At 31.3% G+C, this 21,397-nt stretch overlaps 4 protein-coding genes across 4 annotated transcripts in view; 3 read left to right on the top strand and 1 right to left on the bottom strand.

Moving 5' to 3' along the window:
* Window positions 1-4,097: 4,097 nt before the first annotated feature.
* Window positions 4,098-7,117, top strand: HELRODRAFT_122321 (hypothetical protein; the record flags this gene model as incomplete). The annotated part of the gene is made up of 8 exons (XM_009013814.1): window positions 4,098-4,164; window positions 4,447-4,551; window positions 4,645-4,946; window positions 5,007-5,141; window positions 6,222-6,410; window positions 6,471-6,614; window positions 6,752-6,896; window positions 7,044-7,117. Coding segments are annotated over 8 exons (1,161 nt in total), but the record flags the coding sequence as incomplete, so codon positions are not given.
* Window positions 7,118-7,355: 238 nt separating this feature from the next.
* HELRODRAFT_185324 (hypothetical protein) lies at window positions 7,356-14,977 on the bottom strand. Its single transcript, XM_009013813.1, is given in 8 exon segments — window positions 7,356-7,739; window positions 7,983-8,088; window positions 10,423-10,471; window positions 11,924-12,041; window positions 12,099-12,218; window positions 12,808-12,907; window positions 14,886-14,929; window positions 14,942-14,977. The coding sequence occupies 7 exon segments, from the start codon at window positions 14,906-14,908 to the stop codon at window positions 7,533-7,535; spliced, it is 723 nt and encodes a 240-aa protein (XP_009012061.1). The 5' UTR covers window positions 14,909-14,929; window positions 14,942-14,977; the 3' UTR covers window positions 7,356-7,532.
* Window positions 14,978-19,162: 4,185 nt separating this feature from the next.
* HELRODRAFT_168136 (hypothetical protein) lies at window positions 19,163-20,299 on the top strand (the record flags this gene model as incomplete). Its single annotated transcript, XM_009013812.1, has 3 exons — window positions 19,163-19,265; window positions 19,626-19,770; window positions 20,155-20,299. The coding sequence occupies 3 exons, from the start codon at window positions 19,163-19,165 to the stop codon at window positions 20,297-20,299; spliced, it is 393 nt and encodes a 130-aa protein (XP_009012060.1).
* Window positions 20,300-21,151: 852 nt separating this feature from the next.
* HELRODRAFT_168135 (hypothetical protein) overlaps window positions 21,152-21,397 on the top strand; it is a gene marked incomplete at both ends in the record, with an annotated part of 3,978 nt that continues 3,732 nt past the window's right edge. The window contains one exon of the mRNA XM_009013811.1: window positions 21,152-21,337. Coding sequence (XP_009012059.1) covers window positions 21,152-21,337 — 186 coding nt within the window. The remainder of the gene's footprint in view (window positions 21,338-21,397) is intronic.

Raw genomic sequence — 21,397 nt, 5'->3', positions numbered from 1 at the left:
TAAAACTAGCATTGCAAATAGTGACAAAGAAGAATATGATGCCATGGATGAAGAAAAGGAGACCAAAGAAGATGACCACCCAATAAAGAAACCTGACACCTAATTTCCATCTAAGTTCACTTTGACTTTGTCAATCTCCATCTAAGTTCATTTTGACAAAGTCAACATTTGCCTATATAAACAGCAAAAAGCACTGATGATTATTCATTCGGAATCGAAATATGGCTTTATTTGCAGCATGAATTCGGAAAATAAGTTTATTTTGAATTTTAATAAACTAAACGTTCACCAAAAAACTTTAGTGAGAAAAATTGAAAAAACGAACTACAAACATATTAACGCCAAACATTCGGTAGAATTTATAGAATATTGTAAAAATTATAGTCTATTACCAATATATATATATATATATATATATATATATATATATATATATATATATGAAAGGTGCATTAAATCTTAAATATATGTGATATATTTAACTAAGATGTATCCACCTGAAAAAGACAAGATGTTATCTGGATCAGAAGGAGATTACAAACATGCTAAAGACTACATCGCCAATCTTTCAACTTCTCAATGCGATTCATTGCAGCAATCTTCAAAAGTGGTTGGTTCCATTGCATTACGTCTACATTTCTTTTTCACTTAATCCAGTTCTTTCATGCTTATCATATAATTATTTTAAATTAACAAATTGATTAGTAAATTGCATGAAACGTTTTTTAAAACAAATGCAGAATTATTTGAAATTAATTTTTTCTTGGAGTGTTTTGGACTATCATTTCAATGCTTATTTAATCAAGTCAAACTAAAAATGTTCAAACACAGGGCACTCTGTCGTTGCCGGAATGGGAAGCTTCAAGTAAGAGCAATTTATGTTTAAATTTTTTCATTTCGGTGGTATAGAAGTAATTCAAACTTTGATGCTAGATAGAAAAATTTTGTGAAAAAATACTGATCTGAAATCTCTATGATGTTTAATTCTTATTATCCCTCTTCATTATAGATAAATATTGTCGGACGAGGTTTTACCACGTGCCAAAATCTCTCTCGATTACAACTTTTAATTGATGGATTGCAAAATTTTTTGCTCGTTCTTGGTCACTTAGCGTTTAAAAATGCAAAATTAGCTAGGCGACTAGATGAAGGCAACAGGAACGCCTTGGCAACAAGCTTAGTGGCAAACTACTTGTGCTCATAAACGTAAGGGTGTATGGTTGTAGCCGAATCACCGTACCATTTAATTAAAACAATACCGCGTGTTTAGGGTCTTATTGTGAAATTTTTATTGTTCCGTGTTACTGAAAATTGGTTATAATTATCAGTTTAAATATAATTGCTTGATATATTTTTTTAAAAACAGGTTTATACATAGTATTCATGTTTCAAAAGAATCTTTGACTACGGATGGGTTTCATGATAGATTCAAAGGCCAATTTATTTAATTTTTAATCGTGGGTATTATTGTTTTTCTAATTACTCTACCTCTATTTGATTACTGTTTCAAATCTATCAATCGTTTAATTTGTTTAACCCATGTATAATCTGCAAAAACTTAATAAAATAAAAAATGAAAATAATTTATATACATGATTTAAACGAGTTTATGTATGGCGGATATATAAAATTGTTTTTCACCACTTGTTAAGATAAATGGTATAAAATAATTGATTGAAAATAAAATCACGGATTGAAAGTTGACCAAGAGACATTTGAATTTGAGTCTTACCCTAATTTCAACTCTCGCGTCCACAGTACGTGCTTGATAATGTAAGTCCGATACAAAAAATGTTGAGCTTTAGATTATAATATTCACTTTAGAGCGGAATTATCGGCACACATAGTTCATTCATTGATTCAGAATTTAAGCAACACTCAAAGATTGTGTTGTCGGCTTCAAAATGTTTTGCCGATACCAATGCCGACAATCATTTTTGACAGTACTGTCACCGATGAAATGTTTTTAAGCGTGGGTTCTTAAAATCGGAAATATTTTTTTATCTTAACTATTATTTTATCTTAACGTCCTACCTCGGGGGAACCTGGTCTCTGGACGCAAAACGAAGATTGATTGATATTATTTTATCTTAACCTTATATCTATAACAGTGCATTAGGTAGTTATACAATATGAAAATAATTGATTATCATTAATTGTTTGAAGTGAATCTTCAAATTTGTAGCAAGTTGATATGAATATTAATGTCCAGCGCCGGATTGTGGGCTCTATAATGAAAGCTGGAGGAACAGAAGCGAAATCTTCTAGTTTTTTCTAATATATAGAGCAATATTTCAGAGCTGTCTTTCAAAAATTCTTCTGTAGTTTTACGGCGTTTTTGCACTGATCTTTACGCCTTTGGCCATTCTTTTGAAAGACGGGGCAGTTAGATGTTGAAAATGTTTATTTCGTTTATTTGGCATTCTATTAGTATGTGTCGTACATTTCGTACGTTACATTTCTCACAAAGTGGAGATCTTGTTTTGTTTAATTTAATATCCATGAATGGGTTATTTTGGAATGACTGATTTTTAATCTTTTTATCGTGTTTAGGTTATTTCGACTTAGCTCAAAAATTTAATGTTAAAAAATTACTTTGACGCAATATGATTATGCCGTATATATATAGAATATAACATGTTCTATACATATGGATTATGCAAATAATTTTATTTTATAAATCAATTTTATTTTATAAATGTCATATAAGTAAGCAATATTTTACGGTTTTTAAATCATCCAAAAGAACAACATTTCAAGACAGCGGGGACATAAGTTTTCGAATACGAATATACAAAATATAGCAAAACTGGATTTAAATCTCAAATTTAACTTTAATTTACGTTTACCGATTGTTGCAACAAGTGCTGAATTTGATTGAAAAATAGATCCTATACACTCGAGAATGAATTGGAAAACTATATATTCTAACTTTAATAAAATAATTACGACAAGAATTTTGTTAGAAATATTGAGAAATGTAATAAAAAAAACTTTCCAACGCTAGAAATTCGGTAGTTTTCATAAATTACTGCATTACCTAATTATGGTCTTTGACCAGCTTATATAAATATATATATATATTAGAGTTGCACCGTACAGTACTTTTTAATATCCGGCCGGAATATGGAGGAATGTCACACAGAAATCGATAGCTGGAGCCAGCTGAAGGATGTTTGCATGACACTACGTAGCTTATCGGTAGGTATGTTTTTGATAACGATAGCAAAGATTTCATAATTAAGTTCATAGTGTTTATAAAATAATTTGAAACTTTTTTGTAATATAGTTTATAAACAGTCAGAAAAAGTCCAAAAATTTTTTTAAAAAATTATAAGAGAGTGGGCCGCAAAATAGATTATTTCAAACTGTCTCTGCTTGTTATTTTTGTAGTTGATTTATTGAGATGTTATTACGATGCTACTTTGATAGGCAATTGATTTTTTAGGGTAAATATTTCAGTTCAAGTGTTAATGATCATTGGAATAAGCTAGAGTAGTGTTACAGCTTTAACAACGCAAGCATTCGAGTCAAGCTCTGTTAAATGGGTTTTTAATTTCATGTATTTGTCTTAATAACAGTGATTTTCACACAGAGTCATCTTCTTCACCACTACAATATTTACGTTATGTTAAGTTATTGGATTAAGTTTTAGTTACAGTTTATTTATAGTTCAATGCCGGTATTATACTGTGTATTACATAGGCTGAGTTATTATTTTAAATATTTCATTTTTTTATACATTTTTATTTTTTTATATACATGTTTAAAATTGTTATTTAAAAAACCAATTTTTCAAAACGCAGAAATAAGAATGTTACGCAGTTTTTTCCTTAATATCAGTTCTTTGTATGTTAATACTTTCTAAATATTTATGTGTATGTGTTTTGAGGTGGTTAAACGCGATTGGATGCGTTATGTCAGATGGCTATTGGCTGGTTAGTTTACGCTCGTCCAATCAAAATCATCCATCTGGCGATTCACTTTTCATAAGTAGAGTTCCTCTTTTCGGTTTGTCACTTCGTTTTTCATCATCTCTGGTTGCGTTTTGTTCGGTCTGCAAGTTCAAAATGAATAAAATCACTTTGTTATGTCTTGTAATTGTTAAATTGATCGCTACCGTTTTCACGGAACCCACAGTTTATTTCAAAGAAGAATTCGATGGTACATAATCGTAAATTTGTAGTGTATAATAATTTATTTATTTATTATTTATAATAATATATAATTACATTATTTATATTTATAATATGGTAAAGTAAAATTAACTTGCTTATTAATGGTTTTTATTTTTGGGCGGAGGTTGTAAATTAAGATATGATCTTAATCTTATAAATCCTAACGAAAATTAAATTATCAAAGCAGTAATGAGTAATGTGTCCTGTTCCTTATTTATTAGTAAGGAATATAGAATAAAATTATTATTTCTCTTTAATATTTTTTCAGATGGTTGGCGGAGCCGATGGGTAGAATCTACAGCTAAAGGTTCAGATCAAGGTGAATTTGGATGGAGTGCTGGAAAATTTTTCAACGATCCCGAAAAAGATAAAGGTTTATTTTATATATTCTTATGTTTGGTTTATTTTATCATGTTATAAAATTTAATCTCAACGTTATTCATTGGGTTAAAATTTAAATTAAAAGGCTTGAAAACAACACAAGATGCTAAGTTTTATGGTATTTCTGCCAAATTTGATAAGCCTTTCTCAAATGAGGGAAAAACACTAGTGGTTCAATTCTCTGTGAAACACGAACAAGAAATTGATTGTGGAGGTGGTTATGTAAAGATTTTCCCAAGCGATCTTGATCAAAAAAATATGCATGGTGACTCACCATATAACATTATGTTTGGCCCTGATATCTGTGGTTACAGTACCAAGAAAGTGCATGTTATATTTAATTACAATGGCAAGAATTTACTCACCAAAAAGGAAATACGATGCAAAGTATGCAACTTGCAATTTCATAAGCTAAAGTACACAATTAAACTGTTAATTTTATTTTAGGATGATGTTCTCACCCATTTATATACCTTGATAGTACGGCCGGATAACACTTATGAAGTTAAAATTGATAATAAAAAAGAAGAAAGTGGTACTCTTGAAGAAGATTGGGATTTCCTAGAGCCAAAAAAAATTAAGGTTGATTACTATTTTCTGGTTAATTCACTCCTGTTTATTTTTTTGAATGACTAGTCTAAAAAGAGCATAAAATAATGAAAATTGGGTTTTTCAATATAACAAGTAATTGCTGTAAACTTCATGTTAGCTTTTTTGGGTAATAGTAATTTTGGTAAATATACAATTCACTAACAAAAAGCAACTTAAATTAGTTTTCATTAGCTTTTCCAAAAGAAAATAGATGTTTTATTTTTTAAAATGTTGGAATTTGAATATGAGCTAGCCAATAAATTAAAGCTAGGCTCTCAACTTTGTCTCAATTAATGCAATTGCATCTCTTACAGTGTGCTACATTTAGTAATAGTGGGGATCTAGACAACATTGAAGAGAGGGCCAAAATTTTGAAAATGTTTGAATTTAAAGACAAAAGAGCTAGGATTTGTAATAGTTTGGCCAAAATTAGGCTAGGGCTTTTTTGGCATAAAATGGTTGTTCTTTCTGTGAGTTTTACTAACTTTTAATACAAATACCGCTGAACTTCCACTATTTGGTGCTTACATTTTGTTTAATCAAAAATGTTTTTTTTATAAATTTTTCACATACAGAAATGAGCATAATTTTCCAGAAAACTTGTTCCACTAATGAATACAAATTCATTGTGTATAGTCTTACAAATTTCAACTTTATTATATTAGTAATTTTTAAAATTGACTAAAAAAAACATTTGTCATACAATTTAATCTTGATATTTATTGGCTTTGATGCCTCTAAGAAGATGCACTAATTGCATGAGCTTATTAAAATAAAACATTTGTCATACAATTGTTTTGGAATAAAGTGGATAGATGGTATGAGTTAGTATTAGTAGTAATAAATGTTTGATTGAGTTGGTAGTAATAAACATAATTCTAATAGTTATATGCTGTAGCTGATTGATAAAGTAGTAACTAATCATAAAAAAAACTACAGCATAAAAAAGGTTTAGTGTGTTTGTTTTTGTTCAAAGTAATCAACATAATTGAAAAAAAAAAACGAAGATAGCATGCCTTTAAATTTGTAATATAAATTTAGAAATTAAAATGCCATATTGAAATAAATTAGGACCCAGATGCCAAAAAACCTGAAGATTGGGATGACAGAGAAAACATTGATGATCCGGATGACAAAAAACCTGAAGATTGGGATAAACCAGAACATATTCCAGATGCCACCGCTACAAAACCAGAAGATTGGGATGATGAAATGGATGGAGAATGGGAACCACCGATGGTTGATAATCCAGAATACAAAGTATTATACTATTGATGTTATGTTATATTAAGAATTATGTAATGAAATTTTTGTTAACAGGGTGAATGGAAGCCAAAACAAATCCCCAATCCATCTTACAAGGGATCATGGGTCCATCCAGAAATTGATAACCCTGCTTATGTGGCAGATTCCAAACTATACAGCTATTCAGACATAGGTGCTATTGGATTTGATTTATGGCAGGTCGGTTTTGTGGCTTTATCCAAAACTTTGATCAATTCCTCAAAATATTTTTCTGTTCAAGATTTAAGCATATTTACAACCTGCACTAATGCTGAAAATGGTTGCAAATAACTTATATTTGACATATTAAAATCTAGGTTAAATCAGGATCTATTTTTGATAATATCCTAATCACTGATGATGAAGCCTATGCCGAAAAATATGGAGAAGAAACCTGGGGTGTTATGAAAGCTGGAGAAGCAAAGGCCAAAGAAAAAGCTGATGAAATAGAAAACAAAAAACGTGAAGAAGAGATGGCAAAACAAAAAGGTTCATTTTATGTGACCTGTTAAAAAACGCTTATTTTAGCAATTTTGAAATTAAAATTAGGTGAATTGACTAAAACTTTAATTTAGGTTATGTTTATTATTTTTACAATAACAGAAGAAGACAAAGCGAAAGCAGATGACGATGATGACGATGAGGATGAGAATGAAGAAGATGAAGACGAAAAGAAAACAGATGCGAAAGTAATATATTTTAAAAAAATTTAACGTTGCGTGCATTAATTATATATTGTTTTTGCTTATCAATAGGATCAAGACGAAGAGCCAGAAGAAAAACCTGAAGAACACGACCCTAGCGAATTATAAAAACTGTATTGAACCGCTATTTTATTTTCTACATTTTAGATGATTTTTACTGGTTTTTTGCTGTTGGATTTTATTTTTATCTGGTTGTTAGTTAAACGACAAGAATCGTTTCTGTTTAATTTTTAAAAATTGGTTAGACGGGGTTGCTAAGGCTATTTATTTGTCTTAGTTTACAATTGTGAAAATCGTTTGAGAAAATTTACTATTGTCATATTTGTGTAATCTGTAAATAAACATGTCCAATTATTTTTGTCTTGAGTGTCGAGCTGTGAATTAATTTGGGCAATCACCTTCGTCTTGTTAGCTCGGGGTTGAATTGTGAGTTGTATGGCATCTGCCTTTCATCACATATAGTTTCCGGCGTGTTCTTGCATGACAGTTGCTGCTGTCTTGACCTTTCTAAGTTTTCTCTGGATATTCTTTCTGCTCTTAACTGCTCGTATGACTTACTGCCGCTTTTTGTAATACTCTTTGCAGGGTACTTCTGATGTGTATAAAGGTTATTTGCTAAAGTTAATATAGATGTGAACTGAACACGTTTCAACAAAAATGTTTATTCGAAAGATGAGATGAAGTCCGGTAGTGATGCACACTGCCATATAGCAAGGTGTTTGCAACAGATATGCTCATCAAAATCAATGAATTGTTAAAGAATAACAGCGCTCCAGAGTGAGAGTAGTTAAAAAATATCACAGAAAGCCTTCAAGCATCAAAAAAAAAAATAAATGTAAAATACTTTATCTGAGGTTGAAACTTTCTGTTCAATTTTTCTTGTGCACTCTTTGTATTTTTTTATAGAGACTAAAGGATCTAAATGTTTCTTTTTCTTTGCTTCTAATTCACTGAAAATTTTAATTAACTTGAATCGTTGTTTATACGTCCCTTAACATACATCAATAAACACAAGCATACATATTAAAAAAGATTATCAAGACTAAGAAAATTAAATGATTTTAAGAGATCTAAACAGACATGTCAAAACAGAAATTGATAGGTTACTGCAAATGCATAAAAGAAAAACCCAAGGGAGAATGTAACCTGGAAAATACAAAATTTTAGAACTGGTTGGAACATGCGAATACACGACACCTGGTTTTTAAAGAAGCAAGTCCCCTGATAACTTAAGAATCAGAAAGGTTAAAAGGCAAAGTGTTGTGAAGATAAAGAGAATATAAGAAAGTTCTTTAGAAATGTTAGATCTCACAACAATGAAGTATGCCTAAGACAGCGCGAGCTACTGGTGTATAAATTATTCCTAAAATGGGAATTAAGAAGGAAAAACTGGTTGAACCTAGTATTTCACCCTGAGAATAAAGAAAACTTGAAGTGATGAGAACTTACCTAGAAAAACCCAGATGTGGAGTTTGCATGCAATATGGCAGCAGAAAAAATTAGAATTGCAATAAAAAATTGCTTGTTGTCTGGAGCAGAATCAATGTCAGATAAGAAAAGGATTAACACAACAGAAAAGTTTGGAGTTGTAACAAAACTGTGAAGACATTAAAGGCTAAAAAAGGAAGAATATAGACGACGGGTAAAAACAAAATGTGAAAAAGACTGCTAAGCTTTTAAAATACTATTATAAATCAAAGATGAAAGATGGGGGTGGTCTGGGCTAAACGAAATTATTACAAGAATTGAGCTAATAAATTGAGTAAAGAAGATGGTAAAAATGCTGCATATATCATGACTGAATTAAGGAAAAGAAAAACAGAATTTCGTGTAAACTGTAAAAAGATAGCTAAGATAATATCATCTTAAACTTCTTTGGTCACATTGCTCGTGCTAGTCTTATGGAGGATCATTACCGGGCTTTAAAAGCTGTCATAGCCGCCGGACTGGACTCGACCGCGCGGCCGTCCAAAGCAGTCATGGATTCGCTTAGTGGAGAAGGACCTGTCTCTCATCAACTACGGTCCCTACTCGGCCAAAAGACTTGCTCATGATCGCTTGAAATGGAGGCACCTTGTGAACACGACAACGTCTCGTTATGGGGCACGCCCATAATAATAATAATAAAATCGCAAGGAGAGAAAGGATGTGGAGTGAATATATAATAAAAAATTGCTAAATTTTACTACAAATATAAATGATGCTAAAGTAGATAGATTCTTCAAAATAGAGGTTAAATAAGCAGTGAAAAAAAAACGAAGAAACGAAAACAGGTAAAGCCCAAATATTTCAAAAAATGTAGTAGAAATGTTGAAGATAGCATGTAATTCACCGATACTTCAAAATAGAGGTTAAATAAGCAGTGAAAAAAAAACAAAGAAACGAAGACAAGTAAAGCCCAAACATTTCAAAAAATGTAGTAGAAATGTTGAAGATAGCATGTAATTGGATAAACTGACAGGTTTATTGGATAAAGACTTAATCAGGGTTCCTCGTCTTTAATCAACTGTTTCAATGTGTACAAAGCAGCTACCTGTTTTTTTATTGTCGCACGGAATAAACTGTGAAACGAACATGTTAGTGAAAATGAAGGATCAGCGTTTAGGAGACTTGCTGAAACAAGATGGAAAAAGAAAAAAATCTTGACAGATGAATTTAAGTTTGCGAAGAAAAATTTTAAAAATTTATTGGGGCATACAGTGATGGCGGCAAACAGCTTATTTTAAAATATAAAGACATAAAATTTGACTAATAAATAACTTTTGTATATATTAGTTAGTGATAGAGTCATGGAAAGAGAGAAAAACGATAGAATAGAGGCAAAAAATAATAGTTCCTTTGGAAATATAAATATGGGTTCTAAAAACGACTGGAGTACAACAAAAATTACTGCCTGAAGTCAAAAAGAGCAAGTTAAACTACATTGGTCACATCATCAGGAAACACCAATGCTTGAAAAAGGATATAATACAAGGGACACTGTCCGAATCAAAACGAAGAGGAAGGTAGAGAAGGAAATGGATTGATGACATAATGAATTGGACGCATTTTAAAATGGAAGAGTTGCTGAGAAAGACGCAGTACAGAGTTAACGAGTTAACTGGAAAAAACAGGTTCATGATGCAGCCTATCATATGATCGAGGAGGATGGTTAAAGACAAGACAAAGTTAGTGATCAAATTAAACATTTTTTTACTTGAGCATATACCGAATTTAAATTTATTCATATTTAAAGTATAAAAAATTAAGTTTGAATTTTTGTAAAATCGAATTTTAAAAAATACCCTGTAGATTGAATTTTTCTATGTGGATCACAGTACCATGGTCTTTTATCTTTAAATATAATATAAAATCAATTTCTGAATATTTGAAAAATGTAAAATAGCATTTATTATGACAGATTAGTTTCAATCAACTAACAACAATATGAGCTGACCGGATCATGCATTGGCTTAACAATGGGAATATCATATTATTAATAATATATTGCTATTTATGTTATAATACAAATATCATTAATATAATGATATTATTAATATTATAAACATTATGTTGAGAATAATACTATATGTTATTGGAAATGATTAACTGGCCATGAACAATATTGGCTCATTGATTCAGCTGTCCATGTAGAGCGGCGGATTTTAGTGAGCAGTGATTTTATTAAAAGTCAGTAAAACTCAGTTTTAAGACAGGAAAACAACGTTTATAAGCAGAAAATTGACAAAAATTGTTGTGATAAACGGAAAAAAGTTTGGTCACACAGCGAACACTTGGATAATTTTTTGCCCTTCCGTCAAAATTTTTAAAATTTTGACCCCCCAGACAACGTTGTCTAGACCCGCCACTATCCAGGTATGATGCTGTTTGGACCAAACTTTAGTAGTTAGTTCCAGAAAAAAATAATCAAAAGCAATACAGGCGGAAGTTCAACCTGCGAAATAAAAAACGCCAAGAATTAAATTTTGAAAGATTACAAAGGAGTTTAGTTATAGTTGTAGGGAAACTAAACTGTGCTGTTTAAAATTTTGAAAAAAGAATCATGATTAGCGTTGATTTTTGGATATTGTTGCAGTTGCGCTATGTATGAGGACACCGAACCAAGACAGGGAGAGCTGTGTGCAGGAGTGAAAAGAAAAGAATAGTATTTGTTTGGATAGGCTGGACAGTTGTTTCATCCCTACCGGGAACTCATCAGCAGCCTGAATACCTATCAGAATAGTTGTCACAGTTTCTTCTTATACAGTCCCCACAAATCATTTCGTTAGTTTGTGGTGTTTTTATTTATTTTATTTTATTTATAACCGTTAGTTTTAGTCATTAGTGTTTGCAAGGTTTTTAGTCGTTAGGGTTTGCGATTCGACAATATGAATCCTAAAAGTTTTAAAAATCACATTTGAATATCTAAAACTTAATGGAATTATCAGTCACAGTGAGCCATCAATTATCAAGAGCTGTAATCTAAAAATATATAGAATTTCTCCATATCTCCGCAAATGTATTCATAAATGATATGTATTGATATCTCAATTCAACTTCTTCAAGATGTTAGCAGGTCTTAAGAATCTTTTTCCTTTACAAAGTTTGTTGAAAAAACTCAACACATTCTAAATGCAAGAAACTACACAACTTTAATAGCGATTGTAGCTAAAGCTAGCAACTAAAACCTGGATAACAAAAGCTGTGTTAACGTGGATAACAAAAGCTCTGCTGAACGCTTGTGAATAATCTTCAAATCAAAATACATAGATAAGTGAAACAGAATTAAATTAAAATATATACAACCTTCTAGTTCAAATGACCCTTGACCTAAATAAGATAGTATGCCTAATGACTTTTCCTGCTTTTCTTTTTCATATTTTTGTTCCTCTTCGTGCTGTTTGTTTTTTCTTGGTAACTTTTCCTGCAAAAAACGAAATTTACTCAAAATATCAAAATTGGAATACCCGCTAAAACATACTCCAGTTTCCAGATTTTCAAAAAAGTTCACATGCTTGTTATTATTACATTCCTCATCAACAAATGTTTCTTGCCTTTTGCTGGCCAAATGTTTTAACATTCTACTCCTTGATTCTGATTCCTAAAGAAAAAAATCATTGTTTTGAAGAACACATTTGTATAATGTCACTCATGTTAAATGATAATGTTGTTGAACTGTAAACTTAAAATATAAATTAAACAAGATATAATTAACTTATAAAACAAGTGCCATATAAATAAAAGCACACGACACACACATACACGCGCGCAAGCACACACACATGCCCTATTATGCAGCTAGTATTCAGTTTTAGTTTTATTATATTAGTTTTATTATCATTACTGAAAATGCTTAATAAGTTTTTGTTTTAATGTTAACTTAGTTTTGAGTGATTTTGTAGAAATTAATTAATTTAAAATAAAGTTGGCATTAAATTCAAGCTATTTTGAATAAACTATGTTGAACTATCTCAGGCTATTTTGGATAAATTATGTCAATGAAAGATCAGAATTCTGACATTAAGCAAATTTCATATGGAAAAGCTGAGCTCTGGAAAATGAAACAAAACAACAACGCTCCTTCAAGAAGTTATAAATTATTTATTCAAGCGCAAAATTTTGAAACCTAGAGTTGAGCAAAATGAATAAATAAATAATTCATTATACATATATATATACATACTACTTACAGCAAGTCCAATTCTTCTCTGCTTTTCTTTTTCATCATTGGCTGCTTTTTCTTCATCTCGTCGCACCCTTTCTATGTTTTTCTTGTTCCTCACATGCCAACTGTAAAATTATAATGACATTACACACACACACACACACACACATATATATATATATATATAAGATTACCATAACACTGACAGTTTAAAACCTAGACCACAGTTCTATGAACAATATAAAACAGATTTAAAATAAAATGTTAAAAATTATTTTTGTTTATTCTTACAATGTCCTAATATTAGGCACATGGTTTGGTGCACTAAAAAAATTATAGGTAGACAAAAAAATTATAGGTAATCAAAGCTGTACAAAAAAAGTAAATATTGCTAGTTGTTGCAAAACTAAAGGGGTCGTCCGCGATAAGGGGTCGTCCGCGATTGGGATGGAGAGAGCAGGTGGAGAAGGACAGGGTGAAAGCGGGGTTGCGTGATACTGAGGCGAGTGACAGATGTGGATGGAGTCGAGGGGTATTTCGGTTTCATCATAGGTAGCCAAACGGCAACCCCCGATCTCGGGGAAAATGCCGTCTAAACGTGTGTTGTTGTTGTTTGTTTTGTTGCAAAACTAAAAAAAACTGTAAGTGAATGGAAGCTTGTACTAATCAAAGCTGATGTATTTTGGTGTATTTTGCTAGTTGTAAAACTTGAAAATATCATTTTGATGATTTTCAATTAATTTCTAGGCCATGTTTGATAAAACAAAAATAGATATCACTGACAAGTGTGCATAAATTTGCACAATTTTTAAATGTTCATGGTCAAAAAACTTTCAATATTCACAACCATAATATTAATAAAAACATTTTTCTCCATGTGCCCAAAAAATTGATGACATAAAATTAAAATACAAATAAAAAACCTACGGTGAGAGCACACAGAACACAGCTTTTTGCTGCTTTAGTGTGTAAAGCAGAGTACATATGCAGTGTAAAATAGCAAAATACTTCCAATACATGAAGTAAATATCAATTTAGATCTGTTTCTGTGCTTTATTTTACAAAGTAATTGTTAATTTATATGTAAATGAACAGCTAATGTCTTCTTAAAGGTCTGTCACCACATCAGTTTGTCTAAAAAGTAATTTCTTTCAGAATCAGTGACGTTTCCTTAAAGAGTCTTGCCATCTTCAAATCCGATTCCAAACGATCATTCCATCTGTTTTTGGGTCCTCCTTTTATCTTTTTTTTTGTTCTGTTCATATTTCCTCATTTTCATTTGTTTCATTCCATTTCATCTGTTAATTGTCTAATCTTTTGGTCTGTATGAAGCTGTCAAAGCCATAGAAGCTGTCAAAGCCATTGGACGGTTTTCACGTGCATCCATTTATTACATTGTTGATATTATATTCCATTTTTCAGGACCATAGCCAAAACCAGCCCTACACAAACAGGGAATACTTTTAATTTGATTGTTATAGAAAGTTATGTTTCTTGAATGTTTTTTCATTTTTTCTGGAATGTAGTTTTTGCCAAAGCTTTTCTTCTAATTATTTCCCCTTTACTCTTCAGTCTGAATTTATTTTACTTACAAGATATGTGAAATTTTTTGGTCTTTTAAGTACAGCCATTGTTCATTTTTTACTGGCATGAGTTTTATTTTTCAAGTTAATTTTTAAAACAAATTAGCTGCTTTTGTCACTGAATGCTCCACCATATTCATTACATGCATTCAGCTAGTAAATAGATGTTGTCAGCACACTACACGTTCTTTATTTCTGTATTTTACAGCAAACAGACTTTTCAATGTTTTCCTTTTTTAATTTCTGGTTTGGTTGGGAGATGTAACCCCACCCTAGATCTACTACTACCGTTAAGTTTAACAGTATCTATTATATTAAATAATTTTTTTAAATAGTAGACTACGGTCAGCACATCACACACAGTCAGCAGTTGCTGGCATTTTACTTTAGTGATTATGATTAGTTAATAATGATGTTGTTATGTTAAGTAAGTTAGTACATCTACTTTTTAGTTTTTAGAAACAAAAATAAACCACGCGCCTCCGTAAATTTATTAAATTGAAAAAGTGAGAAAAACAACCTCTTTTTTGGTAATATATTCATTCTTCAGGCTAATTTCATCGGATTCGCTTTTAAATCCAGTATCGCCGTTGAACTCTTAACTTTTAAACATTAATTGTCACTTATATATACACACACACACACACACACACACATATTTATATATATATATATATATATATATATATATATATGTATATTAAACAAAACATATACAATTTTTAGACATATTAAAAGCGACAAAATTTCATGGAAAAACAAACAAAAAAATTAAAAAAAGTTTTTTTTTATTTGACAACTAAACTTAATTACTACCTTCAATACGAAAAAACTGTTTGATTCAACAACTACCTATTTTTATCACATCTATCTTATTACACAATTTCCAAAATATTCAACTCATTTGATGCTGTGGTGTTTTGTATAACTGACTTTCTCTGTAGTATTCTTTCGATTATAGACTCTACTCAGGGCATGAAATTTGAAACTTGAATTGCTCTATCTTATCTCATAACTTTGGGCGTTGTGATGGCCTAGTGGTTAAGGTTGCCCGGTGCCGTTTCGCCAACATCGTGTAAAACTCTTTAGTATAGTTGATCTTGAACAACTGTGCATAATTTCCACATTCAAACCAGCTGCCTATGTAACTAAAATTGCATTAAATTTGTACTACATGGTCACTTTTGCCCAGAGAACTTAAATCTTCTGTTATAAACTTTTCATCTGTTATCACCAGGTCTATAATCTGAGAGTTTTGATTTTTCCTGAATCTTGTCGCTTTCATCACGTGTTGTAATAAAATGTTTTTCCTCAAAATTTTTTTTGCAGCTGCCCTTTCTGTCTTTTCCGATCTGCTCCAGTCGATACGACAATCTGCTCTCATTTTACCATTTTTTTAACTAAATTATGATGCAAACATTTTTTTTATATTTATCGTTTGATTGAAATATATTTTTTAATCATTTGAAATCAAAAGTACAACTTTTTTATTTTAAAAGTGAATTCGATTGTAGACAAATCAGTAAACATTTCTTTCCGATTGCTTATAGTTGTAGTTTATTTGTGTTTCTGTTGACATTCGGTTATGAATTAGTAGTTAGTCTTATTGTTGTGCGCCGCCGTCTGCTCAAATATTAATTACATCGCTTGTTTTGTGATGGCAGAAGGTTGCTTCTTTCATATTTAAACCACAATTTTTTTTTTAATTTAGAAAAAGAAAAAGAGGTGTATTGCATCTGTATGAAAAATTACAATTTCGTATCATATGATTGCAATTTCGATATTTCATGTATGTGATATATATATATATATAATTATATATGTATATAATTTGAGATATGAATTTGACACACCTGTATACAAGTGTGTAAAGTTAGAAATATTTGTTTTCAGAGTGTAATTAAGTTATGATAACTAAATTACACTCTGAAAACAAATATTTCTAACTTCACACACTTGTATACAGGTGTGTCAAATTATAAAAAAAATAAAAATAAAATCATAAAAGATATAATTGACAAATCCATTTGCCAATTTAAACTAAATAAATTGAATGTGTTTTTTTTAACAGTGGAATGAAAAGGATATAGAAAAATGAAAAATGATTTTATTATGTAAAAGTAAATTAAGATCTAAAAAATATTTTAATAATTAACTGAGGCAAGACAAGCATTTGATGAATAAAAATATTAGGTTTGCATTGCAATTGAAATAACCTTTAAAAAATAATTAAATATATTTTGATAATGCTCTAATATATTTATTCTTTAGATAATTAAATATTGACAAGATAGTTGAATCATTTTTTATCTTAATTTTCAATTAAGAAGAATAATGCATAATACTAATTGTAGAATTATAGAAAGAAGAAACGAAGATTGTACATGTGTTTTATGGATCTAGAAAAGGCTTTTGATCTAGTACCGAGGAAGGTCATTGAATGGGTGTTGAGGAAGAAAGGAGTGAATGAGAAACTTGTTAAAGCTGTGATGCAGCTATATGAAGGGGCGAAGACAAAGGTGAGGGTCAGAAGGGGGATGTTGGACGCTTTTAGTGTTAAGGTAAGAGTGCATCAAGGATCAGTGTTATCACCGTTTTTGTTTGCAATTGTGATGGATGTTGTGTGTGGAAACATAATGGAGGGGATGTTATTTGAGATTTTGTATGCAGATGATTTAATCTTGATGGCTGATAGCATGGAAGAATTGCAGTTAAAATTTGACAGATGGAAAAGTGTTATCAAAAAGAAAGGGTTAAAAGTTAATATTGGTAAGACAAAAGTAATGGTGAGTGGGGAAGGTGGGGAGCGAGTGATAAGTAAAATAGACCCCTGTGGGGTATGTGACAGGAGAGTGAAGGCTAACTCTGTATTGTGTATAGGATGCCAGAAGTGGGTGCATAAGAGGTGTAGTGGTTTGAGGGGAGAACTGAAAAAGGCGGAAGGCACGTTCAAATGTAAGAAATGTGTTCATGGTGTGATTAATAGGACGGATGCAAGGACGGGGTATTGTGTATAGGATGCCAGAAGTGGGTGCATAAGAGGTGTAGTGGTTTGAGGGGAGCACTGAAAAAGGCGGAAGGCACGTTCAAATGTAAGAAATGTGTTCATGGTGTGATTAATAGGACGGATGCAAGGACGGGGTTATTTAGAGGTTAAGCTGAACGCGGATGGAGGATGTTTGAGCGCTGTTACGGCAAGAGTTCATGTGGGATAGATAAAATTTAGGGAACTTGGTAGGGTATTGTGTGGAAAGAAATGGTCAGTGAAGATGAAAGGGAGGGTATATAAAGCATGTGTGAGAGCAGCGATGGTATATGGTGGTGAAACTTGTGTGTTGAGAAGAGAGGAGGAAAGTGTACTACAGAGGGCTGAAAGAGCTATGGTGAGGATGATGTGTGGGTTTAAAGTGAAGGATAGGAGGAGTAGTACAGAGCCGATGTCGATGATGGGACTGAATGAGGACATTGTAACATTGATAAGGAGATCGAGCTTGCGGTGGTATGGACATGTGTTGAGAAGGGATGAAAGGGTCGGGATTAGGCGAGCATTGGAGTTTGAGGTTGAAGGAGTGATAGGGAGGGGTCGTCCGCGATTGGGATGAAGAGAGCAGGTGGAGAAGGACAGAGAGAAAACGGGGTTGCGTGATACTGAGGCGAGTGACAGATGTGAATGGCGTCGAGGGGTATATCGGTTTCATCATAGGTAGCCAAACGGCATACCTCGGGGAAAATATCGTCTAAACGTGTGTTGTTGTTGTTGCACAATACTAATTTAACTTATCAAGATATTTTACTTTTACATAGTTTGAAATGTCATTTTCCACACCATTCAACTGTTAAATTTGATGTTATATTCAACTTAAAGAACAGTGTCAATTATGTCATTTAAATGCCTTTTTTAAGTTAAGCTGCAACAGCTCTACACAATGACTAAAGTTAATAAATTGAAAACAAATTTATTATCATTGTTAGTCTTTTTGTTTTAAAATAAACAATTTTTTTGCTTTAAAATTGTATAAGTTGTGCAAGTTGATGAAATAGCAGTGAAAATTTTCACTTGAAAATGTCATAAGTTATGAATAAGGAGTGGTTTTTATTCACAAATTTCGCAAGTGAAGTTTTAAATAAATTTCAACTTAAATCTGAATAAATAACTTCTTAAGCCAAAAATTTCAAAATTTAGCTATTAGGATAAGATCTAATTATTAAAGCATTAAATTTAAATAAAAATATTTACCAAATTAGTGTGGAAAAATCTTTATAGCATATTTTCATCAGCAGTTTATTAAGTGGTTGTACATTATTTAAAATTTTAATTGAATAACCAACAAATGAATGTGATGTCCTGGCACGTTGAAGCAAATATGTACAACATAGTAAATGGGATGTCATATTTTTACATTCCGTTAAATAATATATGCTATTAAATTAAAAAACTGGAAGGATAATAGGGACAACTTAATTTAGACTTGTTATTTTTGGAAACATTTTAAAAAATTGTTGTCTCACATGGAATATTTTGATATCGACAGAGATTCAAAAGCTGAACATTCACATGCAGCTGCTGAAGGATGAGTATGTTAAGTTACAGAAGAAATATAAAGAGCTTGAAAAAAAATGTGAGATTAATCAATGTGGCAGTGCTGAAAACAACTTTGTGACAAAACTTCTGCAGTTCGTTCATGATCTTTACAATAGTTCAAATTATAGGTTAGTTGTTTTCAGATGTGTACATAATGCTTAATTATTTATGATTGTAAGACTTACTGTGTAACACTTAGTGACGTGACAATAAAAATGCCTACTGGAATGCTGCCTGGACATCGATTTGTCTTTGCTGCTCGAAGTTCAAAATGGGTTTTCGAAGAATCCAATAACTCTATTATTTTGGATTTTTCTGGTTATTTTGAAAAATTGTTTTTAATGATTGTAAATTTTTGTTAACTATATTTGATATGAAAGAAAATAAATTGTATGATCAACATTGTTGTACAAATTTTTTGTGCTTTCGATAACATCATGTGTCTTACAAACTCTTTTCATTTCTTGCTATTGCAACGATTATCAGCTAATATATATTCATATTTATTGCTTTTCATTTAGTCATTCATCAGTTTTTGCTTCTATTGCAATGATTTTTTTTACGTAATTTCAATGTCTCATTTTCAGGTTTTCATTTTCCTGCTTTTAAGATATGCTCATTAGTTAAATTTAGCAGCAATATATGTTGAAAAATTAAGATAAAAACATTTGAAAACAGTGTATCCAAACAATGTAGCTCAGGCAGTTGTCAAATGGACGTACACAGATGAAGTTGAATGGTATACTGATGAGAAGGAAGAAGATTTTTTATTGAACTTACTACGAGCTGCACATCAGTTTTATTTGCTACCTTTGAAAAACAGGTTAGAAATTAGATTATAGCAATATAAATATAAGATTGAAATAATAAATTTGCCTATGCATTGACATTAAAAATATTTTTTTGACGCTCATTTCACTGCATGCCTATCACTGCATCATTCATAAAATTTAATCTGAATCGGTTGAGATGTTAAAGGAGTATTATTCTTATTACATAGCCCAAATTGGTTGACATTTTTTAAAGAGTTTTTAATTTATTTAATAGCACACAATGCTAGTTATGAAAAATGGCTTATAATTTGAATTGTTTTTGCTAATTTTTCAAGTTTTGTTTTTTCAACCCTTATAAAATTTTATTTCCAATTTGTAAAAATTTTCATGTTCAATGTGAAACTATTTAAAATTTTTTGCATGAATTTTACCAGTTGTGAACAGAGATTGATATCATATTCAGGATCAAATAATTGTTTGAGATATTATCAAGTGGCAGATGACGTTGAAGCTTTGGCCCTTAAAAACTATTCTGCTCAAATCATCTCAAACTATTGGGTTAATTTCTTTTATAATTGAGTTTGTATAATATTTTTTATTTTTATTATGTGTATTATTTTATTTGAAATAATCAGGGCTTTATAAAATTTATGTTATTTAAAAAATCTTTGCATGTGTGTATCCTTCTATGGGATGTAGAGACTTGAAACGTTTCTTTCGACTTCACGTCCACCCATCAACATCCCAACGTGCCATGTTTCGACACTAGCCAAAATAGTATTGAGTTTTTTTAAGTTTCTTTTTTCTTTTCTAATGTTGGGGGGTAACCGCATCCAGATTGAAATGAGCTGAGCATGGCTTAAGCTTATTAGATTGACGTGCATCACCAAGTTACGATAAAATATAATTTCAATGAACAATTTTAGTAGTTTATTCAATACGAACAAAATAATTCATTTTTAATTATTTTCAATCATGTTTATTATAATACTTTTCATTCCACATAGAATTGCTTTCAAAGAGTGATTTTTATTTTAAATTCAAAATGTACAATTTTATTTCTTTTATTTTAAAAAATGATGTAGGAAACTAAAAATAGCATTAATTTCTTAAATTTAAACAAAAAAATGTTCATATAAACACACCACATTCTACCTTCACATTATAAGGTTGCTTTATGCTCAACCACCACATTTAGAGAAAAAAATGAAATAAAAAACTAAAATATTTTGGCTGCCCTATAATAGATTACGTTGGGATGACTGGATCGTGGTCCTGGTTATGACATTAAACTGACCCTCACTGCCTTGTGAGTGATGTTGGATCATCAAAGGCTAGGCCCACCGCTTATAACTGTGGTTGCGTAAGGAAGGGCGTCCTGTGTAAAAACTAGCCAAATAATAAATGCTTATGATGATGACGGAGAAAACAATGGCCCTCAGTATCCGGCAGAAGAGGGTGCGAAGAATCTCCGGAGACCCAGTCGATGGGGTTGTGGTGCAAGGCCCTGTGGATGGTCTGGCTACTGGCACCCCACTCTATAGTGTGGCGGTGCAAGGCACTATAGATGGAAGGACTACTTGTAGACCAAGGGGTTGGAGGTTTGGTACCTGGAATGTAGGCACGTTGACAGGAAGAAGTTGGAAGTGGTGGAGGAGCTGCAGAGGAGAATGGTGA

This window comes from Helobdella robusta, assembly GCF_000326865.2.
Source record: "Helobdella robusta unplaced genomic scaffold HELROscaffold_12, whole genome shotgun sequence".
NCBI classification, from domain to species: domain Eukaryota; kingdom Metazoa; phylum Annelida; class Clitellata; order Rhynchobdellida; family Glossiphoniidae; genus Helobdella; species Helobdella robusta.
This window is presented reverse-complemented; position numbering and strand designations above follow the sequence as displayed.